Genomic DNA, 17746 nt, shown 5'->3' with positions numbered 1-17746 from the left:
AATTTAATTAATTTAGATTTAATTAATGGTAATTTAAATGTGTGAACACTTTTTTTGTGTGTGGGCTACAATGAATGAGTAGACAGAAAAAAAATCTGCAGTACTTGTTTTTTACATAGCAATGATTTAAAATGTTAATGGTGGATCAGTCTTACTTTTTGTTGAGCTCAGTTTTGTTTCGCGTCATCGTATTCGTTTGACTCAAAATGACAGATTGCAGATGAAAATAGATTCAAAGGTGTCAGCGAGTTCGAAGAAACACTTTATGCGACTTGCGTGTGTGTGATGGATAGAAAGGGTGTGTGTGTGACATGCGTGTGAGGTGTGTATGTGTGATGGAGAGAAAGGGTATGTGTTACTGTGTTTCTGTGCGGTGGGATTAGTGACACTGGTGTTATTTAAAGCGGCGTGCAATAGTGTGGAGCTGCCAGACAGTGTCTCAGACACAGCAGGAGAGGATGCAGAAGATCTACGTGCAGAGTGATGGGCACTTTGAGGTATTCACCACTGTCTTCTCCCCACAAGGTGAGTACCACCTGCAATCCTCTCTGTTTCTCAGTGTATGAGTGCTGATTTAGGATCAGTTTTGCCTTGAATCACAATGAATAAGAATGCATGAAGAGGAAGTAACTTATCCTAGAGTACTCTGATACTCTTGATCCATTATGGCCCCAGTTCTATTATGGGCTAGTCTCGTGTTGTCATACTGTCCTGGTCTTTATTGAGGTTGTTATTGTGCATAGAGGATTCATTTATTTGCTTTTTCAGGGTATTTTCATTGGCTGGTTTTCAGTAGCCTATCATAGTTTTGCTGTCATCTTGCCTAACAGCTCTTTATGACTTCATATCTACCCTTTTTTATCAGCTTGTAGAGCAAGAACAAGATACAGGCCTAGGGAAGCAGTGAAGGTATGTTAATGATTTCTCATTATTGATAGAGCTACATGTGTAGTAAGTCACAACCAGAACATCAAATTTATAGCAAGCACAGATGTGAACAATCCAGTGTCAGGGTGACGTTCTGCAGAGGATCAAGATGTGTTGTCATTTAGACTAGAGGAATGGAGCAACAACATGAATGGATGATAAGATGAGGGGGCGGCAGGGTAGCCTAGTGGTTAGAGCACTGGACTAGTAACCGGAAGGTTGTGAGTTCAAACCCCCGAGCTGACAGAACTGCCTGTTCTGCCCCTGAACAGGCAGTTAACCCACTGTCCCCAGGCCGTCATTGAAAATAAGAATGTGTTCTTAACTGACTTGCCTGGTTAAATAAAGGTAAAAAAAAAAAAAAACACAGTGAAAACAATATACGGTATACAGTAGAGCTAGAAGATCTACTTAGAATTGATTTAGCAAGATTAGTCCGATGTGATTGGTGGACTTCCTCAGCAGAAAGTGACATAAGGGAATTTCTTGAGGGAAGCAGTGTAGTCTACTCCTCTAGGCAGGCCTTGACCCCCTCTCCTTTTTCCACATCACAGCTAAGGACCTTCTATATATAGCTCTCTCTTGGTTATTTAAAGGAGATCAACTCCAGAGAGCCTTGGACTGTTGACAGACATGAGGAACAGGAGACATAGATAGACTCTTATCCCTCTCTTTCAGTAACAAATTATTATCAAACTTCTGTGCTCATAAACTGTACAGTAACTACTGTTTTTATTTAGAGCAACAAATACACTGTCCACGGTATTGTCTCTCTCCTGGCAAAAGTTACATGCCACTGATGTCAGTGTAAGGATATACAGTACTTGTAATTTAAGACAAGATAATCCTCTTATCTGGTCTTCTGTGGGGACATTTTGAATGAAAGCGCAGTGGCTGGGTTTGGCCTCTGTAACCTGTTGGTTCATCAAGATAGACAATTAATGAATTAAGTATATTAATTAAATCTCAAGAATAGGATTTGTAGCATGATGTAATATTCTGAGTGCAATGAGTTGTAACTTCAGTTGTCTCAGGTAAAGGGAGAGAGCATCCTCAACTCTTATTATCTTGCATTAACAAATGAAAGTGTTTTTTGAAGTTGGAACCAAAAATAGGTCAACTATTCCTTGAGTAGTACTTTGTCTCTTACTGAGTTACAGTGGCATCTTACTACTTCTCCTTCAGGTAGTAGCAGCAGTCAACTACAGGCCTCAATGGCCAGATGAACTTCAACTCTGTCAGGGTGACATCATCCAAGTTCTCTTCAGAGATGAGCCCTCGTGGTGGTTCGGGCGTCTACAGAACGGGGCAGAGGGGTACTTTCCAACCGCATGTGTGACCAGACTGAACCAGGTAAGGTTTTTCCCCTGACTGCTGAAAAGCAAGATTAAAAAAAGGAATGTAGAATGTTTTTTATATTTTTGTTTTGTGAACAACCTTTCATTAAGGTTTGTTGTTCATCCAGATATTACTAAAAAGAGATTAATAATGTTTTGACAGTGTAGAACTTACCGTGTAGATACAGTTGAAGTCGGAAGTTTACATACACCTTAGCCTTAAATTCAGTTTTCCACAATTCCTGACATTAAAAATTCCCTGTCTTAGGTCGGTTAGGATCACTACTTTATTTTAAGAATTTGAAATGTCAGAATAATAGTAGAGTGATTTATTTCAGCTTTTATTTTTTTCATCACATTCCCAGTGGGTCAGAACTTTACATACACTCAATTAGTATTTGGTAGCATTGCCTTTAAATGGTTTAACTTGGGTCAAACGTGTAGGGTAGACTTCCACAAGCTTCCCACAATAAGTTGAATTTTGGCCCATTCCTCCTGACAGAGCTAGTGTAACTGAGTCAGGTTTGTAGGCCACCTTGCTCACACACGCTTTTTCAGTTCTGCCCACAAATTTTCTATAGGATTGAGGTCAGGGCTTTGTGATGGCCACTCCAATACCTTGACTTTGTTGTCCTTAAGCCATTTTGCCACAACTTCGGAAGTATGCTTGGGGTCATTGTCCATTTGGAAGACCCATTTACTTCCTGACTGATGTCTTGAGATGTTGCTTCAATATATCCACATAATTTCCTCCTCTCATGATGCCATCTATTTTGTGTAGTGCACCAGTCCCTCCTGCAGCAAAGCACCCCCACAACATGATGCTGCCCCCCCCCCCCCCCCCCCCATGCTTCACGGTTGGGATGGTGTTCTTCAGCTTGCAGGCCAGAGGACATTTCTCCAAAAAGTACAATCTTTGTCCCCATGTGCAGTTGCAAACCGTAGTCTGGCTTTTTTTTATGGCGGTTTTGAAGCAGTGGCTTCTTCCTTGCTGAGTGGCCTTTCAGGTTATGTCAATATGGGACTTGTTTTACTGTGGATATAGATACTTTTGTACCTGTTTCCTCCAGCATCTTCACAAGGTCCTTTGCTGTTGTTCTGTGATTGATTTGCACTTTTCACACCAAAGTAGGTTAATCTCTAGGAGACAGAACGCGTCTCCTTCCTGAGCGGTATGACAGCTGCTTGGTCCTATGGTGTTTATACTTGCTTACTATTGTTTGTACAGATGAATGTGGTACCTTCAGGCGTTTGGAAATTGCTCCCGAGGATGAACCAGACTTGTGGAGGTCTACAATTTTTTTTCTGGGGTCTTGGCTGATTTCTTTTGATTTTCCCATGATGTCAAGCAAAGAGGCACTGAGTTTGATGGTAGGCCTTGAAATACATCCACAGGTACACCTACAATTGACTCAAATGATGTAAATTAGCCTATCAGAAGCTTCTAAAGCCATGACATCATTTTCTGGAATTTTCCAAGCTGTTTAAAGGCAGTCAGCTTGGTGTATGTAAACTTCTGACCCACTGGAATTGATACAGTGAATTATAAGTGAAACAATCTGTCTGTAAACAATTGTTAGAAAAATAGCTTGTCACGCACACAGAAAGTAGATGTCCTAACCGACTTGCCAAAGCTATAGTTTGTTAAGCACTGACTAGTGCTTTATCCGGGTAGCCGGAAAGTGCAGTATTTTGCAGTAGTCTAACCTAGAAGTGACAAAAGTATGGATGAACTTTTCTGCATCATTTTTGGGAAGAAAGTTTCAGATTTTTGCAATGTTATGTAGATTGAAAAATGTTGTCCTTGAAACAGTCTTGATATGTTCATTAAAAGAGAGATCAGGGTCCAGATTAACGCCAAGGTCCTTAACAGTTTTATTTGAGTCAGCTGTACAACCATCAACATTAATTGTCATATTCAACAGAAGATCTCTTTGTTTCTTGGGACCTAGAACAAGCATCTCTCTTTTGTCTGAGTTTAAAAGTAGAACATTTGCAGCTATCCACTTCCTTATGTCTGAAACACAGGCTTCCAGCGAGGGCAAATTTGGGGCTTCACCATGTTTCATCGAAATGTACAGCTGTGTGTCATCAGCATAGCAGTGAAAGTTAACATTGATTCCGAATGACATCACCAAGAGGTCAAATATATAGTGAAAACAATAGTGGTTCTAAAACGGAACCTTGAGGAACACCGACATTTTACAGTTGATTTGTCAGAGGACAAACCATCCACAGAGATAAACTGATAGCTTTCCGACACATGAGATCTAAACCAGGCCTGAACTTGTCCGTGTAGACCAATTTGGGTTTCCAATCTCTCCAAAGAATGTGGTGATTGATGGTATCAAAAGCAGCACTAAGGTCTAGGAGCACGAGGACAGATGCAGAGCCTCGGTCTGACGCTATTAACTTCTTTACGCTACCCATCCCTGTCGCGGGATCATTTTCGTCAGCAACCGCTGAATAGCATAGCGTAACATTCAAATAATATTACAAAAAAATATTCATATTCATGAAATCACAAGTGCAATATTGCAAAACACAGCTTACCCTTTGTTAATCCCCCTGTCGTCTCAGATTTTGAAATAATGCTTTACAGCGAAAGCAATCCAAGCATTTGTGTAAGTTTATCGATAGCCTGTACACTTAGCATCAGGAAGCTTGGTCACGAAAATCAGAAAAGCAATCAAATGAACCGTTTACCTTTGATGATCTTTGGATGTTTTCACTCACGAGACTCCCAGTTACACAACAAATGTTCCTTTTGTTGCATAAAGATTTATTTTTATACCCAAAATACCTCCTTTTGTTTGTCGCATTATGTTCAGAAATCCACAGGAAAGAGGGGCCACGACAACGCAATTCCGAATAGTCTTCATAATGTCCACAGAAACATGTCAAACGTTTTTTTAAATCATTCCTCAGGTAGTTTTAAAAATATATATTGGACCGAGTGTGTAGGTTTTTCAATAACAGCGGGAGGAACAATGGCTGCTTTACTCTGTAGCGCAAAAACTCACATTGAGAGCCCCCACCTATCCACTTACCTAATGTGATCTTTCACGCTCATTTCTCAAAATAAAAGCCTGAAACTATGTCTAAAGACTGTTGACACCTTAGGGATGCCAGAGAAAAAGGAATCTGGTTGATATCCCTTTAAATGGAGGATAGGCATGCAAAGGAACAGAAGGGTTTCAAAATATGAGGCACTTCCTGATTGGATTTTCCTCAGGGTTTCGCCTGCAATATCCGTCCTGTCATACTCACAGACAATATTTTGACAGTTTTGGAAACTGTAGAGTGTTTTCTATCCTAATCTGTCAATTATATGCATATTCTAGCATCTGGTCCTGAGAAATAGGATGTTTACTTTGGGAACGTTATTTTTCCAAACATAAAAATAGTTCCCCCTAGCTTCAGGAGGTTAACAAGACACTTGTGGAGTGGTTGAAAAACGAGTTTTAATGACTCCAACCTAAGTGTATGTAAACTTCCGACTTCAACAGTATATAACATAGCTTCCTGGCAATTAACTCTACAGAAATAAACCGTCCCAACTAGTTGTTGGACAAAAGCTTGATGATGTAATCATGGACGTTGACCAGAAGGTCTAATTTTGGCATGTCTAAGTGAGTTTGGTATGGGTTTACAGAGTGATGATCATGAGCCAGTGAATGCCAATCCAAGCTTGTTACAGAGTTCATCCAAGGATGCAGCTCCTGATGCCCCCTGTGGCTGCACAAGGTGAGAACATCTGTGATCCTATCTCACCTCCTCCCCACCCAACAAACCACAGAGAGGATTGACTTCAGTTGATTGTAGTTGTCCTCAGTATAGTCAAAAAACTACCACCGTATGCAGTTTTCCCATCCAATAGGACTTCTATAAATTGGGTCAATGAGAATCAACAAGAAACCCTCTGTGTTTGTTTCCCTCTTTATGTATGCAGCGGTCGTAGTACTCCAAAGGTCCCCAGGCATGAGAAAGAGAGCCTCTTCCGGGCCCTGGGACACGAGGCCTCCTCAAAGTCAGGATCGGCCCACAGCTCCCCCAGCCTGTTGCACCGTGTGCTGTCCAAGGGCCACCGGAGGAAGATTGACGCCCAGGGACTGGGAGATGTAAATTGCTCCATCAATGTAGCATTTGAACCTGACTGATTGTTTATCTCTAAGAATTGTATCATGTATGTGCAGCCCTTTATTCTGTGTTAGTTTCCATGGCTGTTAGGTTCATCAAAACACAAACTTCACAAAACTGGAGCTATTATAGCTGTCATATTTTGGGGTAATAGTGAAATATCAATCATAAGGGTGTGACATGTTACACTACTTGTTCTGGAGTATGTTTATCCTCTATTTACCATTGAGATTAATGGAGTACAGCAAAGTACATGTTCTGTCAGTCTTCTTCTCTACTGTTAATAGCCAACTGTGATCCCTTATTTGTTAGCTGTTTTTACCCCATTGTTATTTGTACTGCTGCTTCACTTTAATTTGTACATATTGCATATATTATATTTGAACAAAATACATTGTAATGTTAAATCATTGTTTGCCTTCTTCATAGTATGATTGAGCTTCCTGCCCACCCAGTCTTCAGGCACTCACAAGCAAAACACACTCCTCTACAGTGGGAACTTACTGCAACACAAGCTAATAGTTTTAGCGTTTTATTATTACCAAACTGAGGTACATGTGCACGGGTTGGCAGTGACTCTATACACAGGTGACATAAACAATGTGCCATATAAAAACTGTGAAAAACAAATTGGTCTTTCTATAAAATAGAAATTATACACAAGTGCTACATGTACCTTTTTCCCTCCAAACCTAGAACAGGTTTAAAAATAAATAATATTACAGGTAAACAAAATGTTAAATCATATTACAATAAATCTTTACACAAAGATGCAGTACACTTGTAATTAACTTTGATTGGAATATCCTTCAGTTGCCCTAGTACTCCTATCAACTGAAACCTAGGTTGATAAAATACTTCTTAATGTAGGGTAAAACTAACACACTACGCTTCAGAATCAAATACTGTAGATCAACACTTGACTTTCTTAAAATGCCTTACAGAACTTTATACATACTGTTTTATGATTTCAAATTAAAATCCATGTTTAAAACCTTGCTAAGAAAGGAATCAGTTTACATACCTATACTTTTACAATTTGAGTTACCGGTAAGTGAAATCCCAATACATAAAACAAACTCTTTGGATAACCAAGGAGCAAGTACTTTAACTTATGTACACCAACCAACTGCCAAAATGTTTATTAAAGTATGTTTGTCCCAGGCAGTGTTTCTCCAATGGCTTCTGACCCTCAGACATGCATGACCTGCTTTGTCTCAGTAGCAGCAGAACATGCACACAGTACAATGCCACAAAGGCAAACTCCATTACCCTTACTTCTGGTTAACAATAACAGTACATTCAATTATAACAAAATGTGTACGCTACATCCAAAGGAATACACAAATGTTGAAAACAATAAGTGCAATTTGCTTCTGCATAGACATCTGAGGTGGAAGGCTGTAAACTGTGTTTGTAATAATATGGGACAAAATGTGAATATGGGGCAGGATGTGAATATGGGGCAGGATATGAATATGGGGCAGGATGTGTTCTGTGAATTTTTCAATGCTTTCATCTCCAGGGAGAGAGAATAGATACTGCTATTGTCCAATTCAAAATAATTAGAACATGTTTACAGTCTGTGCAAAGAAGTAACAGTACATTTCTTTATAAGTTTTGAAAAGTATTTTCAGTATCTAACATGATTCACTGATGAAGTGTTAAAAAATTCCATTGAGGTGGGGGTTTTGTTTAGCGGTAAAACAGCATTAACACCATCAGATGTACAATATCAATATTTTTGATGAGAAAAGCTTCAAAGGCTTCTGCACAATAAATTACAAAAAGTTACAGATTCCAATTTCTCTGTACCTTCAACGCAGAAAACATTCATTAAATGCTTCCACCTTTCTCTTGCTACAGTATACAACACACACCACTTTTTATAGTGCAAAATCAACAGAGTTATGGTCTTTAAGGTTATTCAATACAAAATAACTTCAATGAATTGCTACCAGTATGGTTAATCGCCTACATATTGTTAAATCATTTTCCTATCACCCTGTAATTGAAAACAGACAAATAAAAACATCACAGGTGGTTGTTTTGTGTGAATCCATGGACAAAAAAATAAAAGTAGGTAATATGATTTTTCCTACCTATAGTAAAATAGTCTAGTATTAGCATACCTCAAACTATCTTAGTGACTGTTAGCGAGCCTGGTCCAGATCTGTGTGTGCTCTCTTGCCAACTCCTATTGTCAGTGTCAAGCCAGAAAGCACATACAGTAGGACCAGGCTAACTGTTAGCTACTAAAGCTGTATTCACACAGGCAGCACACTTCTGATCTTTTGACCAATTACTGGCAAAAATCTGATTGGTCAAAAGACCAATTAGTGGCAAATAAAATCAGAATTGGGCTGAATGTCTAAACACAGTAGTGTTGAGGTCCTGTCAGAGTACCAAGGTTCTGGAGGCACAGCCAGGTGTCTGGGAGCTGAGGAACTGTCTGGCCTGCTCAGCTACGATCATCTGATCATCAGTCTTCCCAAATACCACAGCATCCCACTCACAGTTGTCGTCTCTCCTCGGTGCGATGGTGAGGGTGTGGTGGGGCAGGTAACAGCATGGCTCCTCTCTCCCTGGTCCTACTCCAGGGGCTGGCGAGTACACCAGCTCCTCACAGCCCAGCATGGACGACCTCAGGGGGGCGCTGGTCAGCAGGCTCTCCCCATGGATCTGAGACAATGTGAGAGACCTTTAAAGTACTGTCTTCAATGCTCTCTTAATCGTCCTTCACTCTCACCGTGGTTTGCCATCCTCATCTACAATAGTCTGTATGCATCTCATTTTCAGTGCTTCTGATGGCAACTTGAAAAGTGATATCTCACCTGTGCATTGTTGAAGTCTTCTTGGAAATAGAGTTGAGCACTGTGGCAGTCCTTATTCCAGGGTTCCACAGCCAGGGAATTCCTAACACTCCTGGACGATGGATCAACCTGGGTTACAAAACATGGAATGGATGAGACTGTAAAAAAAGTTTAATTCCATCTAGGTTTAATACTAATATATTTATTGAAAGGCACTTTGAAGTCTTTATCACGCAGGTTCTGGTCTATCTATTCTTTGTTTAGTCATTATCGTTGGTTGCTAGTTAAATGTGTCTTAAGCACTGCTATAGCCCTGACATAATTGCCAGGAGGTGACAAATAAAGTTGTTTGAATCGAATTACTTCATAATTACTGTGTACAAATCTCTATTGATGAATATGAGCTTCAGATACCTCATGTTTCCAGGAGGAGCAGAAGTCAGCCTGTGTTTCTGCATGAATTAACATATCAACCTTGTTTTCCACTCTAAGCACCTCCTCCTCCAGGTAGGCCAGGGACGTGGGCTGCTGCATCTAACAGAACACACACACACACACACACACACACACACACACACACACACACACACACACACACACACACACACACACACACACACACACACACACACACACACACACACACACACACACACACACACACACACACACACACACACACACACACACACACCTCAGGAAGAGTTACATAATACAACATCCCTCACACACCAAATACAAAACAGATAATACAGACATGACTTATAAACGTTATTCCTGTGTTATAAATATACCATCATTTTGAGCTGGGCCTGCATCTTCTCTTGGGTGGACGTGACAGTCTTGAATGGTGTTGGAGTTAGTGGCATGGGAAACATGATGGCTTTACGAACCTTGGGGGTCCTGAACCTTGTAAAACAGTCAGACAGTACATGCATATGAGAAAGCCTCTATTGGTGTAGGAGTGAAATATTGACACAGAACTGTTCTAGAAAACTCACCCAGCATTCTCCTTCTGATACTTGGTTGTTAACTCCTTCTGGAGGGGGGTGGTGTTGGCACGTTTGTGACCGCACACTGGGGTGGACGTCAGAGCTGGGTTTTCTAAAGTCAAATCCTCAACTCCAGACACGTTGAAAAACTACAGAGAAATACAGGGTAGTGTTTGTACCATATACGTATATCATATATCACAAATATACTCTATGGCAGGGGTCGGCAACAGGAGGCCCGTGGGCCCAAACCAGCACGCAAGTGATTTTCTTCGACCCCCAACGTTTTTAGGGTTTTGACATTTTTGTAAAAGAATTCTGCTAAAAATGAGCTTAATTTAGGGAATCTGTTTACCAATTATACCAATTTACCAATAAATGTAATCAAGGTATGAACATGTTCATTTTCAAATCTATTTTTGGGCTTAGTTGTGGTCAATTTGCAGTGTACAAATTATTAGAATTATGTTCCGGACCCCCAACCATCCGCTCGACCAAAAATCGGGGTGTTGCTGAATCTAGTTGCTTACACCTGCTCTACTGTCTGCAGGCTATATGACAATCAAATAGTTTTTGTCACATGCGACAAATACAACAGGTGTATTCACCTTACCATGAAATGCTTACTTACAAGCCCTTAACCAACAATGCAGTTAAGAGAAATAATAGTTAAGAAAATATGTACAAAATAAAAAAGTAACAATAACAAGGCTAAATTACAGGGGGTACTGGTACCGAGTCAATGCGTGGGGGTACAGGTTAGTCGAGGTAATATGTACATGTAGCTAGGGGTAAAGTGACAATGCATAGATAATAAACAGCTGAAGAAAAATGCAGATAGTCCGGGTAGACATTTGATTAGCTGTACTGCAGTCTTATGGCTTGGGGGTAAAACCTGCTAAGAAGCCTTTTGGACATAGACTTGGCGCTCCGGGTGGCTGGAGTCTTTGGCCATTTTTAAGGCCTTCCTCTGACACCGCCTGGTATAGATGTCCTGGATGGCATGAAGCTTGGTCCCAGTGATGTACTGGGCCGTACACACTACCCTCTGTAGCACCTTGCGGTTGGAGGCCGAGCAGTTGACATACCAGGCGGTGATGCAACCAGTCAAGATGCTCTTGATGTGTTGTTGCCTACCCTTACCACCTGGGGGTGGCCTGTCACAAAGTCCAGGATCCAGTTGCAGAGGGAAGTGTTTATTCCCAGGGTCCTTATTTTAGTGAAGAGCTCTGAGCGCACTATGGTGCTGAACGCTGAGCTGTTGTCAATGAACAGCATTCGCACGTAGGTGTTACTTTTGTCCAGGTGTGAAAGGGCAGTGTGGAGTGCAATAGAGATTGTGTCATCTGTGGATCTGTCGGTGCCGTATGCAAATTAGAGTGGGTCTAGTGTTTCTGGGATGATGGTGTTGATGTGAGCCATGACCAGCCTTTCAAAGCAATTCATGTGCTACGGTTCGATAATCATTTAGCCAGGTTACCTTGGTGTTCTTGGGCACAGGGACTATGGTGGTCTGCATGAAACATGTAAGTATTACAGACTCTGTCAGGTACAGGTTGAAAATGTCAGTGAAGACACTTGCAAGTTGATCAGCGCATGCTCTGAGTACACGTCCTTGTAATCCGTCTTGCCCTGCGGCCTTGTGAATGTTGACCTGTTTAAAGGTCTTACAAAACAATGTATAGCATAAATCATAGATCAGTGGTTTGCATAATTACTTGATGGTATTAGATTATACGTTACCTAGTCAGGACATCCTACCTGGGAGGGAGAGAATGGCAGTGCTTTGACATGAGTGACGCTAGGTGAGGTGGTGCTGTTGTCCAAAAAGGGGGTGCTGTGACACTGACTGGCAGGGTACTGCTCCCCCCTCTCCCTCCTCTTCAGGATGGAGGGAGGTGTGCTCAGCTTAGTCACGGTGGGTGAAGAGGCAGGGATCAGTTCAGTGTATTTCTCACTCAGGTCCATTATGACTGAGTCCTCAAAATGGTAGCTAGCTCCTTCTGGCATCCCCACTTGAGAGACAGACAACATCACTTCCTGTTTCAGGGGCGAGGTCATTTCCTTCAAGCTGAAACTGGTCACCTCGCTCCAAGCCACTGGGTCCTACAGGGTCAAATAAGAATTCATGTTTTGACAAGATTATAACTCAATGACTATGCTTAATTGTATTTGGATTGTTAACCAGAATTACACAATTTAACAGTTATCTGCATGTTCAATAACCTTAATCTATGAATATGACACACTTGACAGCATGAACAAAACTGAGCCAGTGCTTCGTTTGAAAATAAACATGAGAGACAGGAGGAAAAAGAGCAGAAATAACATCACATACTTAAATAGACAACATTTTGTAGTATTATATTGTATCTATGTGCCATACTGAGTCAGCCACAATAGGGAGACAGGAGGAGCTCACCATATAAATAGAATTACTATAATTTTAAGTTGACAAAAAATTTATTAATTAATACAACACTTTTCTCACCATAATTCCTCTTGGATCACTAAGATCAGGATCTGTTTTTATCGATTTCATAATGATTGTTATGTTTATTGATCAGATATGATGCATTTTACCACAATATAAACAAATACTAATGCAAAAATTCCCAAAAAAGTTCAACAAATCAATATCTAATATTATTTCTAATAAAAATGCCTGTCACTGAAAACAAATATTTAGAATGTAATTATTAAAATGAATTTTTGAATTTTTCCACAACACAACCTTTTCAGAATCTATTTTTGTTGTTGTCATAACTGGTTTTTTTTAGGTACACATATCTGGATAAAGTACAAAAGTCACAGATTAAGCCAAAATTTCTAAAGTATACATTTTCTTTATCCTAATATTTTCTAAATATTGGTCCATTACGTGAATAATAAACAGGTTTCAGAGATGAGAATGCATGTTTTGGTAATGAGTGTTTCATAGTTTGTCATTGAAAAACTGTACCGAGCTCTATTAGAGATAAATCAACCCAATAAATCATCACACTGTGTCATTTGTCAATCCCAAATGACTTGCATAAAACTAAAATCACTGAAAATGCAATTGACTAAAGACCCATTATTTTAGCATAAGTACACTGAACAAAAATATAAAACTCAACAGGTAAAGTGTTAGTCCCATGTTTCATGAGCTGAACTAAAAGATCCTTGAAATGTTCCACATGCACAAAAAGCATATCGCTCAAATGTTGTGCAAAAATCAAATAAAAAAAATGGAATCAAATTTGATATTTGTCACATACACATGTTTAGCAGATGTTATTGTGGGTGTAGCGAAATCTTGTGTTTCTAGCTCCAACAGTGCAGTAATATCTAACAATTAACATCTAACAATTTCACAATAATACACACAAATCTAAAATAAAGGAATGTAATTAAGAACATATAAATATTTGGATAAGCAATGTCAGAGCGACATGGAAGAAGATACAGTAGGATAGGATAGAATACAGTATATACATATGAATTGAGTAATGCAAAATATGTCAACTTTATTAAAGTGACTAGGTGTTCCATTTTTAAAGTGGCCAGTGATTTCAGCAGACTCTAACGTGCTAGTGATGGCAATCTGGTTTCAGACCTGGTTATGGGTGCACCTCAGCCACGCTCAAGGTCCTAAACGATATCATAACCGCCATCGATAAGAGAGAATACTGTGCAGCCGTATTCATCAACTTGGCCAAGGCTTTAGACTCTGTCAATCACCACATTCTTATCGGCAGACTCAACAGCCTTGGTTTCTCAAATGACTGCCTCACCTGGTTCACCAACTACTTCTCTGATAGAGTTCAGTGTGTCAAATCGGAGGGCCTGTTGTCTGGGCCTCTGGCAGTCTCTATGGGGGTGCCACAGGGTTCAATTCTCGGGCCGACTCTCTTCTCTGTATACATCAATGATGTCGCTCTTGCTGCTGGTGATTCTCTGACCCACCTCAACGCAGACGACACCATTCTGTATACTTCTGGCCCTTCTTTGGGCACTGTGTTAACTAACCTCCAGATGAGCTTCAATGCCATACAACTCTCCTTCCATTGCCTACAACTGCTCTTAAATGCAAGTAAAACTAAATGCATGCTCTTCGACGCCCACACCTGTCCGCCCATCCAGCATCACTACTTTGGACGGTTCTGACTTAGAATATGTGGACAACTACAAATACCTAGGTGTCTGGTTAGACTGTAAACTCTCCTTCCAGACTCACATTAAGCATCTCCAATCCAAAATTAAATCTAGAATCGGCTTCCTATTTCGCAACAAAGCATCCTTCACTCATGCTGCCAAACATACTCTCGTAAAACTGACCATCCTACCGATCTTCGACGATGTCATTTACAAAATAGCCTCCAACACTCTACTCAACAAATTGGATGCAGTCTACCAAAGTGCCATCCGTTTTGTCACCAAAGCCCCATATACTACCCACTACTGCGACCTGTACACTTTCGTTGGCTGGCCCTCGCTTCATACTCGTCGCCAAACCCACTGGCTCCAGCTTATCTACAAGTCTCTGCTAGGTAAAGCCCCGCCTTATCTCAGCTCACTGGTCACCCTAGTAGCACCCACCCGTAGCACACGCTCCAGCAGGTATATCTCACTGGTCACTCCCAAAGCCAATTCCTCCTTTGGTCGCCTTTCCTTCCAGTTCTCTGCTGCCAATGGCTGGAACGAACTTCAAAAATCACTGAAGCTGGAAACTCATATCCCCCTAACTAGCTTTAAGCACCAGCTGTCAGAGCAGCTCACATATCACTGCACCTGTACATAGCACATCTGTAATAAAGCCCATCCAACTACCTCATCCCCATACTGTATTTATTTATTTATCTTGCTCCTTTGCACCCCAGTATCTCTACTTGCACATTCATCTTCTGCACATCAATCACTCCAGTGTTTAATTGGTATATTGTAATTACTTCGCCACCATGGCCTATTTATTGCCTTACCTCCCTTATCTTACCTCAATTGCACACAATGTATATAGATATATTTGTTTCTACTGTATGTTTGTTTATTCCATGTGTAACTCTGTGTTGTTGTATGTGTCGAACTGCTTTGCTTTATTCTTGGCCAGGTCGCAGTTGTAACTTGTTCTCAACTACCTACCTGGTTAAATAAAGGTGAAAGTAAAAAAATAAAAGACATTAAATTAACTTGTGCTCATCTAAAGGACTACTCCTCTAGATAATGCATCATGTGTGTATAAAACTCTATTAAAACAATTATTGGAGTTTTTACAGCAACTTGAAAAAGGTTTATGGTAATGACAAACATGTCCACAGACAGTTTTTACATGATGAATATTTTAGTAAAATGTAAACTTCACCTAGCATTAAAAAAAATCTGCAACATATTTAGTTTTGTATTCAAATAGATTGGGTTTATCTAAAGTAAAATTTTATAAAATGCCCAGAGGATGATGTAATATGGATGCTTTTTGGCAATAAGAATTTGGGCTGAAAATGTACAAAATTCAGACGAAAATTTAAAATGTATTTAAAATGAGACACAGTGCCATAAACTAGGCAACATAGTCTTCAGAATGATAGTTGATTGTTGCAGATGGATCATGGTTTTTCTAACAAATTTTGCTACATCCATGGTTAAAAGTGCTTTCATGAGATTCACCCAACTGACCGAGTCTATGAGCTCCAGAGTCTCTGCGAACTCGGGGATGGTTTGTAGGGAGGAGAGGACAGCGCTTGCCTCCACGGCCAGGAACCTGCTGGGAGACACAGGAGTGTAGACAGCCGAACCACGGCCCTCCATACTCTGGTTCCCCAAGCTGCTCAGGGTCGTGTTGGTCAGACCGTCGTCTGTCAGGCTGCTGGACCAGCTGGAGTAGTGAGCTTCTGTGTTCTGTGGAGATGGAGAAAGAGGGGGGGCAGAGAAAGTTTAGCTTTGGTCCAGTTCGTCACATGCGGATTGCTAAAGGCATCAGCATGCTTCAGCTCGGCTGGCGCCTAGCAAAACGTGTCTAGTCGAACTGAACGAGTATACTCGCATACTCTCTTCAAAGACCTTAGCTTGGCAATATAGTACTGTTTGTCCATTTTGAGACACCGTAGCCAGTATACACTTCCTCAAAATAGTCAAAATTAATCATTTTGACGTTTTTGCCGAGATCTTAGTCGAGCAATTTTACATCTAACTAAGATGTATGGTGCAGTATTTCTCAACGAAAAAATGTGCATGAAAACGAGTCTTCTCTCGTTGAACGACAACAAAGACTTTATTGATGAATCCCTACTTTTGACCAATCACCGACGAAGGGAAGTAAGCTTTGGCTTCGAACTCAAATCAAATACATTTTATTTGTCACATACACATGGTTAGCAGATGTTAATGCGAGTGTAGCGAAATGCTTTTGCTTCTAGTTCCGATAATGCAGTAATAACCAACAAGTAATCTAACCTAACAATTCCACAACTACTTCCTTATACACACATGTGTAAAGGGATAAAGAATATGTACATTAAGATATATGAATGAGTGATGGTACAGAACGGCATAGGCAAGATGCAGTAGATGGTATCGAGTACAGTATATACATTTGAGATGAGTAATGTAGGGTATGTAAAAACATAAAAGTGGCATTGTTTAAAGTGGCTAGTGATACATGTATTACATAAAGATGGCAAGATGCAGTAGATGATATAGAGTACAGTATATACATATACATATGAGATGAGTAATGTAGGGTATGTAAACATTATATTAAGTGGCATTGTTTAAAGTGGCTAGTGATATATTTTTTACATCAATTTCCATTATTAAAGTGAGCTGGAGTTGAGTCAGTATGTTTGCAGCAGCCACTAAATGTTAGTGGTGGCTGTTTAACAGTCTGATGTCCTTGAGATAGAAGCTGTTTTTCAGTCTCTCGGTCCCTGCTTTGATGCACCTGTACTGACCTCGCCTTCTGGATGATAGTAGGGTGAACAGGCAGTGGCTCAGGTGGTTGTTGTCCTTGATGATCTTTATGGCCTTCCTGTGACATTGGGTGGTGTAGGTGTCCTGGAGGGCAGGTAGTTTGCCCACGGTGATGCGATGTGCAGACCTCACAACCCTCTGGAGAGCCTTAAGGTTGTGGGCGGAGCAGTTGCCGTACCAGGCGGTGATACAGCCCGACAGGATGCTCTTGATTGTGCATCTGTAGAAGTTTGTGAGTGCTTTTGGTGACAAGACGAATTTCTTCAGCCTCCTGAGGTTGAAGAGGCGCTGCTGCGCCTTCTTCACAACGTTGTTTGTGTGGGTGGACCAATTCAGTTTGTCCGTGATGTGTACACCGAGAAACTTAAAACTTACTACCCTCTCCACTACTGTCCGGTCGATGAGGATAGGGGGGTGCTCCCTCTGCTGTTTCCTGAAGTCCACAATAATCCCTTTCTTTTGTTGACGTTGAGTGTGAGGTTATTTTCCTGACACCACACTCCGAGGGCCCTCACCTCCTCCCTGTAGGCCGTCTCGTCGTTGTTGGTAATCAAGCCTACCACTGTAGTGTCGTCCGCCAACTTGATGATTG

General features: G+C 40.7%; 2 protein-coding genes across 5 annotated transcripts in view; one reads left to right on the top strand and one right to left on the bottom strand.

The window, feature by feature from the left end:
* Positions 1–157: 157 nt before the first annotated feature.
* Positions 158–8447, top strand: si:dkey-97a13.12 (CD2-associated protein). Of its 2 annotated transcripts, XM_020466918.2 has the most exons (5): positions 158–525; positions 866–909; positions 2113–2280; positions 5920–6011; positions 6217–8447. In XM_020466918.2, the coding sequence occupies exons 1-5, from the start codon at positions 459–461 to the stop codon at positions 6422–6424; spliced, it is 579 nt and encodes a 192-aa protein (XP_020322507.1). In that variant the 5' UTR covers positions 158–458; the 3' UTR covers positions 6425–8447. The 2 variants fall into 2 exon arrangements, with proteins under 2 accessions (XP_020322507.1, XP_020322509.1); XM_020466920.2 differs by lacking the exon at positions 866–909 and having other exon boundaries at positions 161–525.
* LOC109874872 (myb-related protein A) overlaps positions 7316–17746 on the bottom strand; it is a 27210-nt gene continuing 16779 nt past the window's right edge. For 2 of the 3 annotated variants that reach the window (XM_020466910.2, XM_020466912.1), the window contains exons 9-15: positions 15862–16083; positions 11971–12315; positions 10219–10358; positions 10012–10126; positions 9632–9751; positions 9239–9346; positions 7316–9086 (exon numbers count right to left, since the gene is read on the bottom strand). In XM_020466910.2, coding sequence (XP_020322499.1) covers positions 8802–9086; positions 9239–9346; positions 9632–9751; positions 10012–10126; positions 10219–10358; positions 11971–12315; positions 15862–16083 — 1335 coding nt within the window. In that variant the 3' untranslated portion in view covers positions 7316–8801. The remainder of the gene's footprint in view (positions 9087–9238; positions 9347–9631; positions 9752–10011; positions 10127–10218; positions 10359–11970; positions 12316–15861; positions 16084–17746) is intronic. The other variant, XM_020466914.2, reaches the window with a different exon arrangement.

The sequence above is a fragment of the Oncorhynchus kisutch genome, linkage group LG30 (assembly GCF_002021735.2).
Source record: "Oncorhynchus kisutch isolate 150728-3 linkage group LG30, Okis_V2, whole genome shotgun sequence".
Lineage (NCBI taxonomy): Eukaryota > Metazoa > Chordata > Actinopteri > Salmoniformes > Salmonidae > Oncorhynchus > Oncorhynchus kisutch.
The sequence above is the reverse complement of the archived record's forward strand: the minus strand, read 5'-3'. Positions and strand labels throughout refer to the sequence as shown.